At 40.5% G+C, this 15,671-nt stretch overlaps 1 protein-coding gene across 9 annotated transcripts in view; it reads left to right on the top strand.

Annotated features, from left to right (window-relative positions):
- Positions 1–1,655: 1,655 nt before the first annotated feature.
- LOC103475861 (connector enhancer of kinase suppressor of ras 2-like) overlaps positions 1,656–15,671 on the top strand; it is a 38,258-nt gene continuing 24,242 nt past the window's right edge. For 3 of the 9 annotated variants that reach the window (XM_081615527.1, XM_081615531.1, XM_081615526.1), the window contains exons 1-6: positions 1,658–2,208; positions 9,612–9,775; positions 12,713–12,915; positions 13,898–13,985; positions 15,195–15,236; positions 15,328–15,447. In XM_081615527.1, coding sequence (XP_081471653.1) covers positions 2,145–2,208; positions 9,612–9,775; positions 12,713–12,915; positions 13,898–13,985; positions 15,195–15,236; positions 15,328–15,447 — 681 coding nt within the window. In that variant the 5' untranslated portion in view covers positions 1,658–2,144. Of the gene's footprint in view, positions 2,209–9,611; positions 9,776–12,712; positions 12,916–13,879; positions 13,986–15,194; positions 15,237–15,327; positions 15,448–15,671 lie in introns of all 9 variants that reach the window. The other 6 variants (XM_081615530.1, XM_081615523.1, XM_081615529.1 and 3 more) reach the window with 5 other exon arrangements.

Raw genomic sequence — 15,671 nt, 5'->3', positions numbered from 1 at the left:
CATGTTACATTATCTTCCTCCCTCTACATATAAGCTCACCATTAACTTCTTTAAATTATCATATGTCAAACCATGGATTTTAGAATTTTTTTTAAAGCTCAGTTTCACATTGATGTACTCTGTTCTTGCAACTCATAGCCTTTATAATCTGCATTAAGAATACATTTATTATCTGACTGTTTCTAAATGCAAACTCATCACATGAAATCAAAAACAGACCAGTTTCCTGCTTGATTAACGAGCAAAACAGGAACGCAGCCTCCTTCACCTGGCCACAAAGCAGCTTTTAAGTTAATACTCAATTCCATCTCTTGAAAAATGGTTTGTAAATAATATAATCCTGATTTCAGTACTCTTTTGACAATTTTGGATGTAAAGTTCCTTAAGACAGAGCTGAATGTTTGCAATTAAAGCCCAACTCATCATGATTTGTAAAATCATAATCTTTTTGAAACTCTTTTTAGAAGAGGCATCTTCACTACAACTTAAAAATAAAATAAATTCAAATTTAATTATAAGGTCATTTAAAACCCCTCAAATGTAGTATTTATTTACTTAATTACAGTGTACTGTACACAAGGCTTAATACTGAGCAATGCATGAGTAAGGAAAGGTTTAAACCCTGAAGCTGTTTAGTGGTATATATAAAGATCACGGCATGTCAGGATCCTCTTTCCCTTGGTGACCACTGTTCCACTACAGTGCGCTTTGTGTGATGGAGGCGAGCAGCGACAAAGACAGCAGGAGAAAACAGTGGCTTGTATGGAGGGCGATCAGTGCCCCCCAGGCTTGGAGAAGATGTAAAGGAATTGGCATCAGAATACACCACACTGTTTCTATTTATTGGAGACATGCGATCAAAGTCTAATTTTATATTGTTTCTTTTGACCATTAAATGTCAGCGATCTTTGTTTTAGCAGCATGTATGTCATCATTTGTGCAGTCCGTGCCTATGAACCAAGTTGACCTGGACACAAAAGGCCCTGAGGTGATGAAACAGGAAGATAAACAAACACTCATTCATGATTGCATTGTCTCCTTCTCACTTTTGTTGTTTTTTTTCCCCGCTGGCAATGAATAAGTTTGTTTTAATGCAAATAATGATCATGTTTTTTCAGTCACTAAACACATATGTAATTTGTAGTTAGGTTACAGAGTTGGCAGAGTTTTGCCAACTGTATAATCCAGTCTTGGATTATACTTTTGTTCAACGTGGTTGTTTTTCATAATGAAGTAACAAAGTAGGCGTCTCTCAAATTTGTAGATTTTAATCTAGTTGACTTGGCAGTGGCTAGACTAGCCTCTATTTCAATTTATCACCATTAAAGATGGCTTGAAATAAAGCCCACAGATTAACAAAAGGAACATGCTAAGAGCTCCAGCTAAAGATATTAATGCCGTATAAAGTTTAATTGAATTCCACGTCAAATATCCCGAACCAAACTCTAAAAAAAAATAATTTCTCAAGAAATATTAAGCTTGAAAGTACTGTCTTAGATTCCTTCATGGGGAAAAAAAAAAGCCTGTTCACAGACAAATGACCAACAAACATAAACAATACTACATGCTGAGTCTTCGCGGTTGTCGCTCCTGTGGCATTAATCACCCGTCATACAGAAAGACCTCGCCTGCTGAAGGCAGCGAGGGCTGTGACTCCATGTCTGGGGAAGGGGAGGGAGGATGCTTAGAGCGAATGCTACCTCTCCAGACGGCAGGATGAAGTGAACAGTCTGCGTGTTGTTCGCTGCTCTGGACGGCACTAGGATGTATTTAGGCAGAAGAGCCGGGCAGCAGAGACCCAGCAGCATCACCGCCGCTGAGCCTGACATGAATGATAATTGAAAGACCTCATTCAAAGGACTGAGCAGCGCTGGAATCTGCAGGAAGCCTGCCGGGCTTTACTCAGTCTCCGCTCCACGACAACATTTTTTTTTTTTTTAGACATCTTGGACCAATGTCTACCTCCATTGATGTTTAAAGGCAGTTAAAACTAGTGTGCGTCTTTTTTTTCTTTTGGAAGAGGAATTTTGAGTACATTTTTTGTGCTTGTTTATTTATTTTTCCCCCCCCCCTAATTTTGAGAAGGGAGTTGGTTGAGTTGGGTGTGTTTTTTCTTTTGTGAAGCTTGAACACAAACTTCTACCATGGCACTGATTATGGAGCCCGTGAGCAAGTGGAGCCCAAGTCAAGTGGTAGACTGGATGAAAGGTGGGTTTTATTGCCTGTATAAATGCAAAATTTTTTCCACAAAACTGTTCCAAGTGAATCAAGTGTTGCGCAGCGATTCAACACATTCCGACACAAACCGATCCGAGATGTCGGAAAGAAAGCAAAACACCTGCTGAACCTCGCCTTTAAACGTCGTCGTTTGGGTTTATGCGAACCCGATTTGTTATCATGGATTATTATTTCCTTTTGGGAACAATAGCGACGTGAATGTGGATGTTCTCCAGAAGAGAGCGCATCCAAACATCTCCAAGCGCTTTGAAACCCATTGTGTCCATTGTTAAATCAGAGCTTCCTCCTCGGGGAGGCTGGGGAAACAGCAGAGATGTAGTAATTGTACCCAGATGACACGGGTTCAGATGAAAACGGGGTAAAGTTATCTGGGAAGTGTGTGTGCATAGCAATCATTGCAGCATCGCCTGCTAAATGTTCATCCACAGATGTTTGGAAGGACTCTCCAGGTGAGCTGACAGAGAGGGACACCAAGGCTGACTGGAGTTAAAGCTCAAAGCTATTCCTCATTACTTTTCAGTAAAAATCAGCGTACTTCAGTTATAGTTTGTAATATATATGACAACATATTTCGGTCAGTTTTTCTATTTGTTTTGGTATTTTTTTTGCTATGGTGAAAGCAAAAACAAAAAAAAACAATAACGAGCTTAAAAGATGCTCATACTTCCTGGTGACATCACAAAAGGTGCAGCTGATCAGCACTCTTGCAACGTCCTCGCCTATTACCCTTTTTATTCACACGTTTTACTTGCCTTCAAATAAATTGACTTGGATTCTGTGAGCACACAGCAAAGAGTTCAGGAAAATTTGGACGCGAGAAACAAAGAAGAGGTTTGTGAAGATGAGCAGATGAGTCAAACTGAGTTATAAAAAACTGGTCTAGTCTCTGTGTTAATGTCCTTCATCACCTGTGACATCCACCAAAACAAAACAAAAAAAAAATTGTTCCATTACTTCCTCTTGTCGTGTTAACAGAAATCCACGTGCAGCAAAATTGTTAGTGTCTTCTTCTTTTTCTTCTTCTTTACCCTGCTGTGTTTTTACTGTTAGTGTTTCACTAGCATTTGTTAGTGGAAAAATACACCAGTGGATAATATTTTTAAAACTATTACACGACAGACAGAGCTTATGTGTGGTTCCAATGTTTATTCCTAAAGCTTTTGTTATCATGACGGGGGAATCCTCCGCCTAGCAGAAGCTAACGCACATAGAGAGAGATCCTTTTCAGACGAGCAGTAGAGCCCTCCTGAGGCCATTTTTCATCTAAGAAATGTTTGTGCTTAAACTAATCTGACGTGCCATTACTAAAAGCCTGGAAATTCAGAAATGTTGAAGTTGTTGTGATCAATTTGTCTCCCTCTACCAGCTTTGGTAGCTGTGTCAGATTAGCGTTTGCTTTGATCTAGAGATCTGTAAATGTCCCCAAACAGCTGTTGGGGTTTTTTTTTTTTTTACATCCTCAGCCCACTCCCACTCTCTTCACAGATTCCTCATAAGCTATGCTTGTTTTTGTCTGTTTGCATTACAAAGATATTCCAGAATTCAAATGTGATAGGAATGTAAGTGGAAATGTTCGTTCCAGTTGGAGGGAATTCTCTGCCTGTTCAGATTTGTCTTTTTTTTTTTCCAGTTCTTTAAATAGTAATTGTCTCGGTAATGTGTTGCTTTGTGCTCACGTGTCAGACCAGGGGCCTTCACATCCACATCCATACATCTGTACCGCTTCAGCACACATACGCCTGTAAATATAGCATCGTAATTCGCAGCCTGTTGGTCGCTGCTGCTGCTGCTGCTACATGGAGCTGCGTGAGATGCTCATCGTATTATAAACATTACTGTTCAATGTCTATTAAAAACTAAAACCAAAATAGTGAAACATTATACGATTATGTTGAAATTTGGAATTCAAAAAAACTATGTTTTAATTATCACAGTTGAGGTATTTGCCCCCTCAGAGATGCATTCTGTTTTGGGCTTTGTGTCACATTGGAATGTTTCACATCATCAAATATTAACACCAGACAAATGTAAATACAAAAAGCAGTTTTAAAAAATATTTCTCATTCAGGGAAAATCTAAAAACCTATCCAAGCCAACTGGCACCATGTGTAAAAAGTAAGTACCCCCTAAACCTCATAATTGCTTGTGCCAGCCTTGGCAGCAGAGACGGACGTCAGGGTTTAGTGATAACTGGCAATTGGTCTGTTAAATCCCCATGGAGGAATTTTGTTCCCTTCTTGTTGTAGAAGTGTTTTAATTCTGTCACATTTTTAGGGTTTGGGACGTGAACGGCCTGTTTGAGGTCAAACATCGGCTTTCGGTTGCACATGGCTCTTCATCTGATGTTAATGGATCTAAGTGAACAAAAAATAAAAAATAAATCCCCAAGAGGGGGTTGTTTATTACCACCATTTAAGTTATCTTTTTGTCTGATACTTTTTGTGTATCAAACATTTGATACACAAAAATGTGGAATAAAAATCACCCGGTAAATAATATATTGAAGTAAACATTTTATCTACTGCTGTGTAAGCAAATAAAATGTAGGAGGTTAGCTATCCTTCAGCCAGCTGACTGGCAGTGTGGAGCATATGAAGGACAGGGCGCGTTGTTTTAATTTATGATTGACATGATCGTAAAAAACTTCAGCTCCTCCTTTGGTATTGTGTGTTAGCCGTCCTTCATTCAACTTGTGGCACTTGGTGAAGTAGCTCGGCGTTTTACCCAGCCAGCAACAGGTGGAGAAGGGGGGAGTTCTGGGCTTATTGTAATGTCCATACAGCTGGACGAATCTCTGTTCAGTTCGTCGCTTTCTTTGTTATCGGATGCTGGCGTTTTTATGCAAGGTGACTGGCAGCTCGCAGCAACCTGCGGGGGAGGGGGACTGCGCCGTTACTTCATTGTTCTTTTGCTGGCGTCTCATTAAAATGAGTTTAAAGCAAATGAACTTCATGATGGCAAACTGGAAACATTTTAAAGCCTCGGGTTGCCTTGGTATCGGTCAGCAGCTTGCGGTGACGACAAGGACCCCCTTGAAAATGAGATGAAACATCTCAGTGGGTTATCCTTGAAAAAAACAAATAAATAAATCATCAGATCGCTTCTAGTGCGAGTGGTATAGCTAGCTGCACTTGAGTCTGTTGAATATGTGTTTAAAGAATCACATTGGAGAAATAGGAGCTTTAAATGTAAGCAAAAAAAAAGAGAGATGCAGAATCAAGCAGAAAGGCGGCGATGCTAGCTGCTCAGCGAAGCTTTAAGTCAAAGAACAAATGAGAAAAGTAGGAAGAACGATTGTATTGGACTCCTCTGTGTCCCACATCTGACAAGTGGAGCAAAGAGCATTTCTGTGGCCGGCGCTCCGTAGTGGTAATGTGAAGTGAGGGACAAAAGTGACTTTGAGAGACACTGAGGAAGAAGAAACGGCTGCAGGGGGTGGGGAGTCCTGTTAAATAACCATCTCCGAGCCTGCCTGGCGACTGGCACTGTTTTGTTTTCAGGATTCCCAGGTTCCTTTATTTCTTCGTGCCCCGTGATGTCGCAGGAGGCCAGAGAAGGGAGGACCCCCGTGACCTTCCCACAGCCCTATTCCCGTCTCTCGTCAGCTTTGTTTGAGCGAGGCGCTTTGTTCCCAGCTGCGATGGAGCTGTTTAAGCACTCAACTTTAGAGAGAAACGACACACACCTTATCCTCCAAGTCTGTTCTCAACATGAGCAGCATCTTCTGCAGAGTGTTGTTTTTATGCTGCAGACCAAATTCAAGCTCACAGTCTGAACATTATCAAACCTTCCATATTTACAAAGGGAACCACTTTTGATTTTTCTCCTCTTGTGTTCCCCCTCACCCAAATTATCTGACTCAGCCACTCAAACTGTCGTATATGTGTTTCAAATTGCTCTTTCCCCCGGACATTAAAAGTGGATTATCCATAATGGAGATCAGCGCATGTCGGCACTGTGCTTTTAATTTCTCCTCTAGGTGCTTAATAATCTGACCCATACATGTAATGGCTAGGAAAACCGATGTGGCGGAAACTATCATGTTCACTCAATGAATGGTGTCCTATTTAAATGTGGGCTAAATGCCAAACAGAACAGAAAAAATATCTGTGTTTAATATGTAGCGACTAATCAGGATTTCAGTGTCTGTGACTAATTAAATCTAAAAATCAAATCAGTTACATCACTTTCAGCTGAAGACGACCTTTTCAGAGAGTTTAAATAAAACTTCAAAGGAAGAAGAAGAGATTGCTTCATTTTTTAGAGATTCCTTTTAAAATGAATGCAGGAAGTGGAAAAAAAACTTATCTATATTTCAGTGTTTTTCAAACTATTTTTCATGTGGGCCAAAATTGTCAAGTCAAAAGGATTTGCAGGTCAAAAAATACATTTTATTTGTTTTTATTTGTATGTTCAAAAATAAAAAGTTTAAATTATTCCAAACTTAAAAAGGGTTTACAGTTTATTTAAAAAAAAGAAAAAGAAACGTCCACTTTTCCAATTTTTAAGGTGAATGAAAACAGTCGCTGTGTTCGACCATGTTTAATGAGTTCATAAAAAGCAGACTGCTTTTGAGTAAAGGTCACCGGGTCCTTGCAAGAGAAACCAAAAACAGCGCTATCTAAGGACAAACAATTTGTGTTGTACCCAATATTTTCCATTGTAAGGAGAATTAAATTTGTTTGTAATAATTAAAAAGTTTCCATCTACTAGGGAGGGGAAAGCATCATTCTTGAACTGCAATGGAGGGCCACACAAAACTAAACCAGGGGCTACAAATGGATCCACAAACCTGATCTATTCCAAAACCAACTACTCTCTTAATCTGGGATCATAATGAACAAAACAAATTTCAATCATCAGATCCTCACTGTGACCCTCATATGAAAGAATGAAAAGAAATTATTAAAACGAAAACAGCATAAAATTGTTACCCTTCATAATTTATTGTTTTATCTCGACGCATGCAGGAGCTCAGCGTATTAACAAAGCAATACGAGAACAGTTTAAAACGGCCAGAAGACTTCATTATTTTTGAGAGATTGGGTTAACATCTAGACAGACGATTTGTTTGGCTGACATAGATGCCCACACACAAAAATCTAGCAGGTGATTGGAAGTGGGCAGGAAAGCCAAAAGTCAAAGTTCAAAGGTTGGTTCGTGCTACATTTGATTTTCATTATTAGCCTCCTACACACACCAACACGGTTCTACGCAAAGCTATCAAATATTTAGTGTAATTTATTTAATAGGAGAATACAGAGAGATTGGTTGCATATTTCACCATCAGTTATAGAGATTGATTAGTAAAGCCTTAAAGTGTTGAGCTCTCTATGGCCTTCCCCTCACACACCCACGCACACGCACGCACGCACGCACGCACGAACACACACACACACACACACACGCACACGCACACACACACACACACACAATTAGCTGCTAGCTGAACCCATCTTGAACGCTTGATCAAGTCTGTGCTCCAAGTCCCATGTGTATAGTTCGTCCACCACAGCAGAGAGACGAGATGAGGGGGGAGTTGCATGTGAATGGGGGAGGAAAAAGAAGAGAAAGTCGCTACATAAGCTGTACAAAAGCTGACTTCCCTGTCTGGACTGCTAAAAAGGAAAGCCGATGAGGTAGAAAGCGGACACTTTCTAGTCACAGTGTTAGTAAAGGTTGTGTGAAAAGCATTAAAGTGAAATGCAGTAAAATAAAGTAACATTTCATTTCCGTAGAACAACCTAACAATGAATCCAATTTGGACTTTTTAGACAGTTTTAGTGTTAATCTGATTGTAGATGGGGGAAATTGACTTCAAGCCAGACATATGATCAACATCGTCCTTACTTGAATGTTCATGTTCTCCTGTCTCTCCCATTTTGAAGAGTGACTCCTCTTCCACGTTATGGTTATAGCCACAGGAAACAGGAAGTCATGAGTCGCTAGATATGCCCAGACAATATGATCCATAGATATAGAACAAGAGACACTGCATTGGCTCCGTTGCAGAGTAGAAATGAGACGTTAGCATGCCACCATATTGTGAGTGGCAGTTTGAAAAATAAAACATGTATCCTAGTAAGCTGAGGTTTTTATGCTCCCTATAAGCTAAGTTGTTAAAAAAACACACACACACAATATACAGCCAGGATAAAACACAAGGTCTTAAAATGCTTGGATCGTTATTTATCATTATATTAAACTTTATTTATTTGCATTATTTGATCTGCAGAAATTTAGCTACATTTTAAACTAAAAAGTATCGCTGAAAAGAAACATGTGGAACTCTTTATTAATCTACTACCGTACTACTATCCTTATTATAAATATAAAGAAGTAGGGATCATAAAAATAAGAATCAGATTAACTGTCCTACAAATAAATAAAAATCTCTTATTATGATGAAGAAATTGACTCAGCTTCTCAGAAAAGTAACTAAGGAAGAAAAACATCTATTTCAAAATGTAATTTATTTTGTGAGCTCTATAAACAGTTATGCATCCAAATACCTACATAGAAATGGAGGTTATGACGTTATGCTTTATATAAGGTATAAACTAAATATAAAAGTGTCTTGATCTGCTCTGCTTAAAATAAAAAAAGCTGCCTCAGTCGAAAATCCAATTCATAGGGAAAAGAGGGCATATAGTCAAAATCAAAATCATTTATAGGACCAATGACAAGTGCCTTTGATTCTTTTCAAGAAAGTCCGGTGAATTTGGTTGCTTTAGATTTTGTATTTTTATAGCAGCGTGAGTCATAAATCTGCAGTCTATGCCTATAAGCGCTCTATCAGTGTCCCATCAGAATGCAATTGTGTTGACTTCTGCGCCAGAGAGATTCTTAATCCTGCCTGAGAAACGATTCTGAAGGTTTCTGTGATGCAATAGTAATAGATTGAGCTCCTCATGAACCTGTTTATTGCGTGAACGACATAGAAGCAAGAGTTGTTTGTGATTTCAGATGTAAAGCACAAGCCGTCGGCACAAACGAGTGTTCGGTTTGTTTTAGTTTGCTGCCTTTCACCAAGTATTTCTTCCACAAGGATTTCACACCTGCTGCGGTGCTAAAACATGTAAAACAAGTCGCGCGCAGACTCATAACCCTGTTAAATTAAACGCTTCTTTTCAGGCTCGGCGCTGAAAATGTAGCTGGAATGATGTTGTGGAGGGGGGGAATGTGTCACATTTCTTGTGTCACACAGACTGTTATCATGCTTGAATGCGGCAGAACGCGACCTGTGATCACACGAATTTACAGCACATATTCCAGTATGGAAGGCAACGTTGAGCCCACTTAGCATGTAGAAAGCAAAAGCAGATTTTGCAAGAACTCACAAAGTCAGACTCAACTGTGTTGTGTCGTCTCAGGCCTGGACGACTGCCTGCAGCAGTACATCAAGACTTTTGAGAAGGAGAAAGTTGGGGGAGACCAGCTGCTGCGCATCACCCACCAGGAGCTGGAGGATCTGGGCGTGTCCAGGATCGGCCACCAGGAGCTCATACTGGAAGCTGTGGACTTACTGTGTGCGCTGGTGAGTCCAAGGCTTTGCTTACATCTCTCTACTCACTGCTGCTACCTTTGAGTCACAGATTGAGCTTTCAGACAAATAGTGTGTGTCTCTGTGAATCACAAAGTAGGAAAAGTAGCTTATTTGTTGTAAGATCAACAGAAATGTAAGAAAATATTGTGTCTCTGCAAAAGCTTTTCTACGCTTTGAACTTTTCCCACATTGTGCAGTGACTCTTATGAAAGTCGCTGGGAACTCCACACGCTCCGGCCTTTATGGAACAGACGCAATAAAAAGCCATTGTCGATCCAAGATGTCCTAATTTATGTTAGCTATTTATGTATAGAGGACACCGCAAACTTGGGAAAGCAGCTGCTCTGGTCAAGTGAGATCAGATTAACTTCTTGACCTGCCTGCAAAATGCTTTCTTGGGTGGAAAACACTGAATATCCCCCCCCTAAACATAACATCCCTGGCTTGAAACACGGTGGTGGCAGCATCAGTTGAAAGGACTGATGCTGGGGAAAGCTTTACTTTTGGTTCAACAATCCTTCTGAGAAGAAGCTACATCTTATTTCACATTGGTCCAAAACGTGTGGCCTTTACAGTCTGACTTTGTTATCTCCATGTTCTTAAAGGGGCTAGCTCAATTTACTTTTGTATCCTACAGGATTGCTCAGGTGGAGGTTGTTGTATTTACTGGATGTAGCTCCAGTAAGTACACTTCCTTGTATCCATTTGTGCACTGAGGGTAAAGCTAGTGCCGCAGGTCTAGCTTTATAAGATCAAGAACTTGATCTTACCAATCAAAGCAGCTAAATTTCCACTTTAAGTCCGAAAATGTTGGAAATGTGAAACCGCTTTGGGTTCCAGTTAAAAATTTCCCATGAGATAAAGTTATCAATCTGAGCAGAATGTTTTCTTAAAGCAGGCAGATATTTCTGTTGTCATCCTTTACTGGCTCGTTTTGAGGCAGTTTATGCACTTACTTACTGTCAGAGATACAGACGTTTGCTGTGTGTCAGCGTGAAACACCATCGCTCTGCTGATTTGACTAATGAGCTGCTATAGTGCGAGAATGTATCCCCCTCATAACCCTAACTCCTTCCTTGAGCATCCTTTGTTCCATCAGTAACAATAAGAAATAACATCATAAAACATAGTTTTCTGCTCAGAAGAGGGGGATCATAAATGTAACATTCTGTGCAGTAAAATGAGTTTGTAGACACACACCGTTTGGTTCAGGCTGGAGTGATTATACAACAGGCGACTTCAATGAATTTTAAATACTAGAACTAGCTGAGATTGTTTGAATTTATGGAGGATTTTCTCAAAAACTGTGTAAATTATGTGCACACACCCCCTAGTGACAGTTGGATAAATGTCACATAACCAAGTTGCAGAGAAGCCACACACGTTTTGCAGCCATCAACAAGCTTAGACTGAATATTTGACCTCATTAAAACTGGTTGGTTTCCAGGCATGGTTTTAACCTTTCAGTGAAGATGAAAGTTTGGTTTTCCGGAGGCCGTTGAACGAACCGTCTGGAACCACTTCTGTGTTTTTTGTGCCTTTGTCCTGTTGGAGCATCCGTTTATGTCCAAGTTTCAACCATCTAGCTGTTGATTTGAGGTTGAAGTGAAGCATTTAGAGGCCGCCCTCACTCCTCGTTACTCCACTTCTTTTGGTTGTCCTGAAACATCCCGACCAGCTTCCTGGTGAACCCAGTTTGGGTTAGAGGCTTCAAGCTCCCAAACACACATCAGAGCAGATTTTAGCCGGATAAAACAGACTAACATTAAGCTTCTGGAGTGACCCTTATCCCAACCCTAAAGAAGATTTTAGCAGTATGTTTAAAAGCAAGAACTACGCCAGGAAGTTACTTTTAAGGAGCTTATCGATGAAAACATTTAGGCAGAGCGGAAAAGCTGATTCTCTAACACAAACCTAACAGATATGACTCGGCTACAGCAGATCTGTCAGGAGGAATGGGCCAAACTTCCTGCAAACCTCTATGAGAAGCTTGAAGAGAGATATCCAAAACACTGTACATAAATAAACGTTATTATGTAATTTTATCAGTTAGGAAATGTATGTTAACTTCTCAGTTTGAAGAATGTTTTAAAAATATTTATATTTTGTCAAAATTCTGGTATTTAGCAAATAGACTTTATATTGGTAACCCCACCTGACGTAAACAGGAAATGTTTAATTTAATATTAAACCGTGAGGAAAAGTCTATGTATATATCTGCTGTTTGTAATTTAGCATTTTAAAGCACTAAGAAATATGGAAACTGTAATTACTCCAAGCAACACATTTCCATTTTCTTTCTTTTGCAAATTCTGCAGGATAAAACACACATTTATCGATGAGCTGACATATGAATTATGAATTTGGCTGTTGGGTAGAGTAAAAGAAATGCACATCGGTGTGAGTTAATCCCAGAGATCAGTGGAGAAACTGGATGCAGATTTAGTGGGCTGAGGTCGTAGATGCTATCAGAATGTGAACTCCTCTCATCCTTCATCCCTGCCGGGAGGGGGCCACGCATCGGCTCCAAAACCCCTTACGTAACCGGGATTTAGTTTTAAGTCTGTCAGGCTCTCCTGTATTAAATATGATTAGCAGCCCTCCTGCTGTCCCCTCTCCTCCTAAGAAACCCTGACAGGAGAGACTCCACAGTTCCTGCACGTGCAATTTGCACCAAAAATGAGCGTTAGGTTATCTGTACGCAATCAAAGCCACAGCTGGGTTAGATTGTTTTTTTCATTTCTGCAGCGTTTTTCTTGGGGACCCCCTCCGCCCGTGGCTTTTATAGAGTTGTGTCAGAGCGACAATAGGTTTGAGTCTGATGTGTGGAAAAAAAAAAATCTTGGCCGGAATGTGTCATCATCGGTGAAACAAACTCTGACAAACTGGGTGAAGGCAGAAGGTTTTACCCTCAACTCTGTCCTCTAGAATTACGGTTTGGAGACTGAGAACTTGAAGACGCTTTCTCACAAGCTCAGCGCGTCTGCGAAAAACCTGCAGAACTTCATCACGGGCCGGCGGCGCAGCGGCCATTACGATGGCAGAGCCACTCACAAGCTGCCCAACGACTTCCTCACCTCTGTGGTGGACCTGATCGCTGCTGCCAAGAGCCTGCTGGCGTGGCTGGACAGGTGAGACTTGCAAAATGATGCTGCTGGATAAAGTCATCCATCCACCTACCCACCCACCCATTGTGAAACATAAGATCTTTATTGATGTTTTAAAAAAAATCATGCTTTTGCTAAACGTAAGAAACAAGACTTAGAAAGCAAAACTATGGTCAGGTGTTTCTGCACGTTTATGTTCTCCTAAAATTATTCAACCCCAATTGCAAATTACATCTACTGGCACAATAAACAAGCTCTAGCAGCTGCTGCTGCTTTAAATAAATGTGTCAACAGTAATTGAAATAATTTACCACAATTAAGATTACAAGTATTTTCTAAAAACCAAACCAGTCTTTGTATTGACAACTGAAGTCTGTACATTATTCACCCACACCCTGACAAGCATTCTTTGCATTTCAGAACACTCTTTTGCTTTTATGACCTGTTGCGTACATGATTTATAGCCCAACTTTTGGCATCGTTCTTCAGGAATCGGCCAACCCCTCATGGGGAAATACCTTCAGTTGCTTAATTAATATTCCTGGGTTTGTTTGCTGCAAACCTTTATTCCAGCCAAAGTCCAAACATGAGGGACTTTTTGTGTATGACAACTTTTAGATCTGGATCTGCCAGGAAGACCACATTAGTCAATTCAGCCAGCAGGTTGATACAAAACCCCCCCAAAACTGAACAAGTCTGTTTTTATGTGGTTCAATGTCTTGTTTTCCAGGTGCACATGCATAATTGTGGACAAAATTAGACAGAATAAATGCAGAAAACTCATCTAGCTTTTAAATCCTATGCAAATGCGTTGGTCTAAAAGCATAGAAACTGAAGAATTTCTACATATTTACTCATTTTGTGCGCATTTGTTGATAGCAAGGCCGTTTCTCCCGCCGTCGTGCGCACCGTCGAGTCTCTGAAATGTCTCCACCACGTTAGCAGTGATTCAATCTGTGATGAAGAACGGTCTAATGGTTCATTTCAGGTGCTCTTTCTTTTTCAGGTCACCGTTTGCTGCAGTGGCGGATTACTCTGTGACCAGAAACAATGTGATCCAGCTATGTCTCGAACTCACCACGATCGTGCAGCAGGTGAATGAACTGTGCAACATCACATCGCGACGTACATCTCATGCCCTCGACGCAACTTGACCCACATGTTACGCTTCAAGCGACATGAAGCCGTATGACCTATTCCTGCCATTTTTACTGTATTTAGCTGTTTATTATGTACAATATACAAAGTTGAAAACAATGATCCTATCTTTTTGAAAAAGCAGTATAGTTAAACAGGGGTGAAAGCTCAACATAAACAATTTACTGCTTTTAGACTTTTAATCTAAATTATAAAAAGTAGATCCAAAGATTTATGATCTTTATTTATTGTCAGAGACTTACTAATACTGTACTGTCAGCTTTATTCAGGTACTGAATATTCATAAAACTTCAGACTGAAGTGGAGGTTCATCTTCCAGTTGGGCAAGAAAATGGTTTAGATCATCCAAACATATTTAAATGTAGAACAAGTTTAAACCATATAATGTGTGACAAAGTTTATAGATGCTCCCTACTTGATCTGCCTGACTTGGAGCTGTATTGCTAAAGACTGAAAAGGTCCAAGTTGGTTCTACAACATCTTGAGTTGGTGGTGGAACCCCCCCCCCCTCCCCCCGGACATCACACTTTTCACGTTTTCAGGAATGTTGAAGGCATTTTTCCTCCACTTTATGCACTTATTTGTGTTGATGTTTCACAAGAAAACACATCTAAGTTTGTAGCTCTAGTGCTATATTATTGGAAACAGTTCACAGAGAGGAAATAATTTTGAAGGCTCTGCATTCGGTTATTTACGTCACCGTTTCTGCTTCTGCTCACGGACGGCGAAGGTTGGCGGTCACTCATCTCCGTCTTGGTAACTAATGAGAGAAGTGACAGCTAATGGCTTTTAACTTGGTCTCTGTGGAGGATAATGTTTATCTGGAGAAAAATTAAAGCGATAGAACAAATTGAAAGGAGGGGCGGAGGGAGTTAAAGAGGCCAAATTAGATGGAGCCGAAGACTGATGGAGAGGAAGGCTAGCAGAGAGCAAGAGAGAGACCTGCCTCCGCATTGGTGACTCATTTGTTTGGTGTTTGTGCATGCCTGTGTGGGAGGGTTGGTTGGGGAGGGGGGTTATGGTGTAGGTGCCAAGCTGCTCAATTTCTTCTTATATCCACCTACAGCAGAAAGGCCAATAACTCCATTTTAGTCTAATTCTCTTGAGGTAACAGATTTTTTTCTCTCTCTCTGAATATTCCCCAGGACTGCTCTGTGTACGAAACTGAAAACAAGATCCTGCATGTGGTGAGTTTCTAACTTTGTCCCGCTGCACTGAACGTGAAGTCACCTTACGTGGGTTTAAAGAATGCGCTCGTCCCTCGTTTGTCGCCCTCAGTGTAAAACCCTGTCCGAAGTGTGTGACCAGATCATTTCCCTGTCCTCGGACCCCATGGTGTCTCAGTCCGCACACTTGGAGGTGGTGCAGCTGGCCAACATAAAGTCCGCTGAAGGCTTGGTAAGACTCACCCGCAGCCACGCTGTCACTGTAAAATGCTTTTGTGCTATAAAACGGCACTGTGTTTCTGGAAAACACATAATACTGCATGTAATTTTATATTTCCATACCAACTTCAACCTTTCATGCTTTGAATATGTCAAGGTTTAAAAGAACTAGGCCGAGGTTGTAACAAGCAGTGTGAGAGCATTTTTACCAATGTTTGCGAAATACCCTTGGTTTCC

This window comes from Poecilia reticulata, chromosome 14 (assembly GCF_904066995.2).
Source record: "Poecilia reticulata chromosome 14, P_reticulata-male-v2, whole genome shotgun sequence".
In the NCBI taxonomy this organism is placed as follows: Eukaryota; Metazoa; Chordata; class Actinopteri; order Cyprinodontiformes; family Poeciliidae; genus Poecilia; species Poecilia reticulata.
This window is presented reverse-complemented; position numbering and strand designations above follow the sequence as displayed.